General features: G+C 60.1%; 1 protein-coding gene across 1 annotated transcript in view; it reads left to right on the top strand.

The window, feature by feature from the left end:
• Positions 1–6,700, top strand: part of LOC122097898 (probable low-specificity L-threonine aldolase 2) — a 47,991-nt gene extending 41,291 nt beyond the window's left edge. The window contains exons 2-9 of the mRNA XM_042668479.1: positions 1–183; positions 959–1,331; positions 3,122–3,205; positions 3,745–3,833; positions 4,318–4,503; positions 5,343–5,480; positions 5,651–5,843; positions 6,284–6,700. Of these exons, the coding sequence (XP_042524413.1) occupies positions 1–183; positions 959–1,331; positions 3,122–3,205; positions 3,745–3,833; positions 4,318–4,503; positions 5,343–5,480; positions 5,651–5,843; positions 6,284–6,567 (1,530 nt within the window). The 3' untranslated portion in view covers positions 6,568–6,700. The remainder of the gene's footprint in view (positions 184–958; positions 1,332–3,121; positions 3,206–3,744; positions 3,834–4,317; positions 4,504–5,342; positions 5,481–5,650; positions 5,844–6,283) is intronic.
• Positions 6,701–7,800: the final 1,100 nt, after the last annotated feature.

Genomic DNA, 7,800 nt, shown 5'->3' on the forward strand with positions numbered 1-7,800 from the left:
GCAGCCACAGCCTCTCCTGACTGGTACTCCTCCATCCTGGCAACCTGGACGGGTGGGTCGGCTGATACAGGGGAGGTACAGCCAGCATCTGATCTGAGGGTCTTGGAGCCCCCAGCGGTAACCCATATCAACAATGATAGAAACACCTCACGGACATGCAAAGAGCTGACCAGCAAGCAGCAGGTACTGGAATCAGCACTAAACCCATACCGTTTCTCGTCCTCACCACAGCGCATTTTTTTTCAGTGGAAGAAACGGAGGCATGACTTGTCTTAGGGCCACACAGGAGTAGGGCAGATACTTTTTAATGTCTTTTTTTTTTAAATGGAACTGGGAACCAAACCCAGGGACACACATGCTAAGCAAGCGATCTATGAACTGAGCTCCCCCGCCAGGCCTAAGTGGAAGATTTGAACTTTGAAGACATCAAGGCAGCAGCCATGCCTCCACCAACGTCCCCACCCCGCCAAGGGCTCTCTAGGCACCTTTTTCTTTTTGTCCCCATTATGTCCTCTACTGCTGTATAGTTGGTCCCAGCTGCAGCTACCCTTGTGTCCTCCTGCCCCCTCCCAAGCCTGGCACCTAACAAGACAGTGCCTGGCAACAATAGATGTTCAGTAAAACTATATTAGGAAAAAGTAACTGATGAACGTATATGTTCATCATATGCCCCTTTAAGGGCAACATAGCACCATGGTTCGGAGCTGGGCTCCCTGTTGAGGCAGCTGACTGCGGGACCGGCCCAATTTCTACTCAAGTGACCTTAGCAACATTTATTAGCGCTGGACTCTTTGCTTAACTGGACTAAATTTGTCCTATCTGTTTGCTCCATAAAAGCTTCGTGGGCCCCAGTTTCCCCTTCAGAATCCCATGCTGGGGCAGTGTGGACTACATCTCCCAGCATGCTGTGCTGCCCACCGGGACTCTCAAGTGACAGATCTTGGACTACAACTCCTAGCATGCCACACTGACCCGCCCAAGCGACCCAGCGCGGACTACAGTTCCCAGTGTGCCCCGGGCCCCGCCCCGCCCAGGTCCTGCCGGAGACCCCGAGTCGGGGCAGGGTGGCTGCGAGGACCGCGCGCTCCGAGCCGCGCTCGCGGGAAGCAGGCTCCGCCGGTCCTCCGCCATGTTCCGCGGGCCGGGCCGGGCCGTGGGCCCGGTCCTCCGGGCGTGCTGGGCGCGGGGGTCCGGGAGCCGGGCAGGGGTCCCGGCCCGCGTGGTGGACCTGCGCAGCGACACGGTGACCAGGCCCGGGCCCGCCATGAGGCGCGCCATGGCCGAGGCGGCCGTGGGGGACGACGACTACGGCGAGGACCCCTCCGTCCGCGGTGAGCCCGGCGAGCGGGCCACGCGGGCCCCGGCGCGGCGACCCCCGGGCGCTGTCCGTGGTGCTGGCGGGAGGGCGGCCAGGGCGGGCGGTGTCCGGGCCGGGGCGGGCGGTGTCCGGGCCGGGCTGGGCCCTGCGGCCGGGCGGGTCGGTGTCCGGGCCGGGCTGGGCCCTGCGGCCGGGCGGGTCGGTGTCCGGGCCGGGGCGGGCGGTGTCCGGGCCGGGGCGGGCGGTGTCCGGGCCGGGGCGGGCGGTGTCCGGGCCGGGGCGGGCGGTGTCCGGGCCGGGCTGGGCCCTGCGGCCGGGCCGGCTGTGCTGACCGCGCGTTTGCTGCCCCTCTGACCCGTTGTTAATGCGAGTTTCGGGTACCACCCTGGGCAGGCTGAGCCAGAACCCGCGTGTTAACAGGATCACCTCGGGTCCCCGGGCAGCCTCGCCCAGCCGCCCCGAGGTCCGGGTGCCGGCCAGTCAGTCCCCTAGACCAGTAGATGGCAGAAAAAACAGGGTTGGAACCTAGATCTCCTAACTCCAAAACCTGTAACTACCCTCTGCTCTCCACCAGGAAGATGAAAGTAATAAGAATTAGAACCATCTAGAAGTGGGGCTCCCCAGGAGTGGATTCTGGTATTCTAGAGACGATTTAAAGAGACGGCAACCCACAGCTTACCACAGTTTGAGCCAGTGCTGTAGGGAACCACCGGTACTGCTGAGGCTGCGCAGCCCTCCTGTGGGGCTGAGACTAGCCGTGGGACCACCAAAGTGCCCAGGGCCAGAGTAGATTAAGGGGGCTGGGAAGGTGGCTCAGTGGTAGAGCATTTGCCTTGCATGCCTGAGGCCCTGGGTTCGATTCCTCAGCACCACATAAGAAAAAAGCCGGAAGTGGTGCTGTGGCTCAAGTGGTAGAGCGCTAGCCTTGAGCTAAGGAGCTGAGGGACAGCGCCCAGGCCCAGAGTTCAGGCCCCACGACCGGACCCAAAAAAAAAAAATAAACAGAGTAGATTAAGGCTGTGCACTGAGTGATGAACCTCAGAGACACAGAGTCTCTGCTCAGCAGGCAGCTGATGGATACCAGGCGGCATGTGGGACAGGGAATTGTACCTGTGTGGACTGGAGTCTGCAGAGGGTTTGTTGAGACCTAGGGAGCTGGGGAGGGGGACCTCTCAGAGGAACTCCCCACCTAAGGATGAGTGTGGGGGGGAGGAGGGGACAGGGAGAATGTGGAGTCACCTAGCAGGGCAGCTCCAGAAGCATAAGGCTTCAGGACAGCAGTGGGGAGCGTGGCTGGAGTGTTGGGTTCAGAAGAGCCCCTCTGTCGTGGGTGACGGAGGCCAGATCATGCCAGCCTTGAATGTTACGTCAGGACTTTCCGTTCAGTGCCACACAAATAGGAAACACTGTGGACCTAAAGCAGGAGTCCCACCCACCGTCCAGGGCCTCGGCACTGGGGCTGCTGGGAAAGGAAGTAAAATAGGTGTGAGGTCCAGGCAGGACAGGAGATTCAAACCACAAGAGAAGTTTGGTGGCCTGGGGGTGGACATGGTCTGGGAGGTGGGCTCAGAGTTGACCAAGGGGCCTCCGGGCTTGGACCTGCCATCACCCTGACCACAGACAGGCTCCAGCGTCCCATTCCCCCCCCTCCCACCCCTGGACTTCTAGGCTTCTCAGCAGAGTTCCAGGGCAAGGGGCTGCCATTGAACAAATGAACTTTGTGCCCTGTGTAAGGCTGGCACGCAGAGGCTCTTGAGTGCATTTGTTGATAAAGCCTTTCTTGCCCCACCTCCTCCTCCTCAGAGCTGCAGGAAAAGACTGCAGAGCTGCTTGGGGTGGAGTGGACTCTGTTTGTGCCCACGAACACCATGGCCAACCTCATCTCTGGTGAGTTTGCCCCCTTGCTCCCAGGGCCTCAGTGGGCACTCGCTCTCCTCTGTTGAGTGTGATCGTAGGTGTCCTGCAAGATTGGGCCAAGGAAAGTGAGATCAGCAAGAATCTCCTCTTCCTCCCAGGGCCTTGGCTCTGGGCTCCCTGGACATCTCACCACTGGAGCAGTCCTGAGACTTGCCCCTGCCTGCTCCTCCTCTACACTGTGCTTTATTAAACACCCTCACCGGGTTCCTCCCGCCAGGCCTGACAGTGGCTGGCACTGTGGGGACAGCCCTGTGGCCCTTCCATGGGGGACCCTGTGCTGGGGCCTGCAGGGTCCTAGGGTACAGGCTGTGTGGCCCGGCATTCCCGGCATACATGTCCCACCATTGTGGGTTTCATGCGATCGATTTCTGTCACATAGCAGGAAGGGGTACCATTTTCTAATTGGCGTAGATACTGGCAGGCTCTCTGGCTCAGCCTGGCAAGCTGAGCAGGGGCAGAGGCCCCCCTGAACTCAGTGCCAAGTCCTCCCCTCCTCCCATCTGTCTCAGTGATGGGTCACTGCCGGCGCCGGGGCTCCCAGCTCCTCCTTGGGCAGGAAAGCCACCTCCACGTCTATGAGCAGGGCCTAGTGGCTCAGGTAAGGACGAAGCCTAGCTCTGCTGGGCCCCTGGGCATCTTCCAGCCAGCCAGCCTCAAGCAGAAGGGAGTACTGCCCCCCCCCTACCCCCCCAGCTGGAACCTACAGAGGGAGAGAGCGAGCCACAGAGAATCTGGCAGGGGAGGTGGCTTTGCCACATGGGGGCAGTGTTGGGCAGCCTCTGGGGGGGGCGCCCCCCCCCAACATCGGTTGGCTGACTTCTTGGTGTCTTGCTGCCCCCTAATGGGCACTTGCAACATTGGCACTCAGAAGGAAGCCAGGCCTCTGAGCCGAACACCAGCAAGGACCCGCTCCTGCCCATCCTAGAGGAGATGCCGCTGTGCACTGGCTCAGGGAAAGGCCCCAGGCCCAGAGCTGAGGAGGGGCCGGCTGGGGATTGGGGAATCTGGTTCCTCCCCCTGCCGCCAGGGCATGCTGCTGGACCCCCAGCACCTACCTGGCCCTGTGCCCCCTCCACCCGCAGATTGCTGGGGTGCATTCCCACCCCCTCCCAGACCTGCCCCATGGCACCCTGGACCTGGACGAGCTGGAGCGGGCCCTCACCCGTGGCCTGGGGAGCCCATACCACCCCGTCTGTGAGCTCGTGTGCCTGGAGAACACGCATAACAGCGCAGGGGGCCGGGTCCTCCCCATCGACCACCTCCGCCAGGTAGGCCCGCTGCTGCATCCCTCCACAGCCCCTGGACTACCCGCTTCCTGGACTCAGGCTTCTGACGTAGGCCAGGGGCCCTCTGTGGCTACCCTGTCATGGCAGGCTATGAGGCCCTAACACGATGATGACAAGGGACATGGCCACCCCAGAGCCGGGCTGCAGCCCCCTCCAGCCCCGGAACTGGTGTCCTGTGCACACACCCTCCTTGCTCAGAGTCAGCACTGGGCACTGGCCTGGCCTCAGGCAAGGCTGGGGAAGAGCGCGTGCTGAGTGAGTGGCTCAGCTCCAGCTCCCCTGATTCTCAACCCTCACATGCACGGTGAGAGGCCACTGTGCTGAGTGAGAGCTTAGCCTGAGCTTGGGTTCCAGACCTTGTTCCCCTCAGCTCTGCAGGAGCAGAGGCCCCTCACGGAGCCACCGTGCAGCTGAAAGGACACAAAGCATTTACCCTTGGCCCGGCCCGCAGCGTTGCTGCGTGGTGGTGCTCAATAAGGAAATGAGGGGGCTGTCGCTCTGTGGTAGAGCATGACGGCGCCAGCTACGCACACACACACACACACACAGAGTTGTGTGTTAGTATGGTTGCCATCAGCCTCTTCGCCACAGCAGAGCCACACACACACACATACACACACACACACACACACACACAGAGTTGTGTGTTAGTATGGTTGCTATCAGCCTCTTCGCCACAGCAGAGCCAAGGCTTACTTAGCACAGTACGCATATCCAGAACCAGCCAGGCTGCTGACACCAGACCTCTCCTTCAAGGGGCCACACCCAGGAGCCTCCCTCCAGCCTGGCCCCTGTGACCTCTGCCTGCCTCTTGTCCCCAGGTGCACCGCCTGGCCCGGACACATGGGGCCCGGGTCCACTTGGATGGCGCCTGGCTGATGAACGCAGCCGTGGCCCTGCGTGTGCCCCCTGCCTGCATCGTGGAGCACTGCGACTCTGTGTCCTTCTGCTTCTCCAAGGTAAGGAAGCTCCCGGCTGGCCTGGCACAGGCAGGGGTGGCAGTGCCATGGAAGGCCGAGCTGGGCCCAGAGCCGCTGGCCCTGCAGCCGGCCCCGGGCTGTGTCTGCCTCCCCCAGCCAGAGGACAGGCGTGCACAGATGGATGCCGGGAGCCTCTCCTCTTTCCCCAGGGCCTGGGCGCACCTGTGGAGGCTGTGCTGGGGGGGCCCAAGGACTTCATTGAAGAAGCCTGGCGACTCCGGAAGACCCTGGGCGGGGGCATGCACCAGACCGGGGTGCTGGCTGCGGCTGCCCTGGTGGGCCTGGCCGGTGTGGAGGAGGTGTTGCGGAGGGACCATAGCAACGCCCAGAGGTTCGCCCAAGGTGCCTGCCCTGCCCCTCCCCACCCCTTTGCTTCTTTCCACTTGGGCCCTGCATGGCTCTGGGATGCTGAGGGTTAGCTGCTGAACCTCAGGGCAGGGGGGGGGGAGAGGGGGGAGGTCTGCTCCCCTCCCCAGCCCCTGGTGCACTCTGCAGAACACTCCAGAGAACCTCCAACATGGCTCTTTTACCCATTAATTGAATCCTCACCACCCAACGATGCCCCCACTTCACAGGTGAAACTGAGGCCAGAGAGGTCAGCTGATTTGTCCCACAGTTAAAGTAGCAGAGTCGAAGTCTGCATGGCCCCGAAGGCCATGTGGGGACGCAGGCTCCTCTCCTCCCACGACAGTGGCCCCCTCCCTGCCGTCCTGGGCACGCTCCTTGGTGCTGGGGGGGAGGGGGGGGGCTGGGCTCTCTGCTCACCATCGAATCTGGCTCAGGACTCCAGGAACTGGCATCGCCCATTTGCTCTGTGGACCCTGCTGCTGTGGAGACGAACATCGTGCTGGTGAGAGTGGACGGGCTGCGGCCCGACGACCTGTGCCAGCGCCTGGAGAACGTGAGTGCTGAGGAGGTGGCCCAGACCGGCCAGGCCGTGCGCGTGCTGCTGTTTCCCTGGACAGAACGGGCCGTGCGCGCCGTGTGGCACCGCGACGTCTCCACACAGGACACTGATCTGGCACTGCGGAAGTGGGAGTTTGTGCTGCGGCAGGTGGGGTCCTGAGGACAGGACCAGGAAGCCGGTGCCCTGGCTGGGACAGAGTGGGGGTGGAGGCCCTGGCCTAGTGGCCTGCCAGGGGTAAAGCTAAGCTGGTGCTTCCTGGGGAGAGTGTGTATGCAATGTCCCGTTCCCCCCCCCCCCCTGCATTCAGCCAGAAGGGGGATGGGACAAGAGGTTACCAGGTTGGATGCTGGTGGCTCACGCCTGTCATTCTAGCTACTCAGGAGGTTGAGATCTAAGGATCATGGTTCAAAGCCAGCCCAGGCAGGAAAGTCCATGAGACTCTTATCTCCAATTAACCATCAAAACACCTGAAGTGGAGCTGTGCCTCAATGTTAGAGTGCTAGCCTTCCTTAAGGGAAAACTCAGCAACAGTGCCTAGGCCCTGAGTGTAAGCCCTAGGACCGACACACACAAAAAGAACAAAAAAGAAACAGTTCCAAAGATGGTCATGATTGTGGATTTATTAGACGTGGATTTTAAAGTATTTAAGGAATTACAAGGCAAGATCAAAATTTGATCAAGACCCTGAAATTATAAGGATCACATGGAGATTTTTTTTTTTGGGGGGGGGGTCCGGTTGTGGGGCCTGAACTCTGGGCCTAGGCACTGTCCCTCAGCTCTTCAGCTCAAGGCTAGCAGTCTACCACTGGAGCCACAGCACCACTTCCGGCTTTTTTCTTTTTTGCTTATGTGGTGCTGAGAAATCGAACCCAGGGCCTCAGGCATGCAAGGCAAGTGCTCTACCACTGAGCCACCTTCCCAGCCCTCACATGGAGATTCTGAAACTGAAAAACAATGAACTAAGAACTCAGTGATCTGATTGATGAGACACTGCTTAAGAGAGAATTGGTGAAGAGGAAGGTGAGTCAGGAAAATGTCTGTCTAGAGACTCAAAGGTGATTCCATGAAGAGTAATAGATAAACTCCTGGTGGGCTGATTAAGAAACTACAGTTAGTTTCTGGTAATACCAAGAGAATAAAATTAAAAGTGCCTCCTCTGTGTCTATCACCCAATAATCGCCAGTTTGTGTATGTTCCTTTCTGGATGTGTCCATGTATGCGTCTGATTCCATATGTGTGTCAGCTCTCCATCACTGTAACAGTTCCCTGAGTAATGAAGACAAGGGTCCCCTTAGTCTGCTTTGGGCCTGTGTTGAGGCAGTGCGTTGTGGTGGGAGTGTAACCACAGGGGTCTTCAGGGCACATGATAGCCAGACAGTAGCCCTGTGCAGT

Source organism: Dipodomys spectabilis, unplaced genomic scaffold (assembly GCF_019054845.1).
Source record: "Dipodomys spectabilis isolate Male_0828 unplaced genomic scaffold, ASM1905484v1 ptg000438l, whole genome shotgun sequence".
Classification (NCBI taxonomy): Eukaryota; Metazoa; Chordata; class Mammalia; order Rodentia; family Heteromyidae; genus Dipodomys; species Dipodomys spectabilis.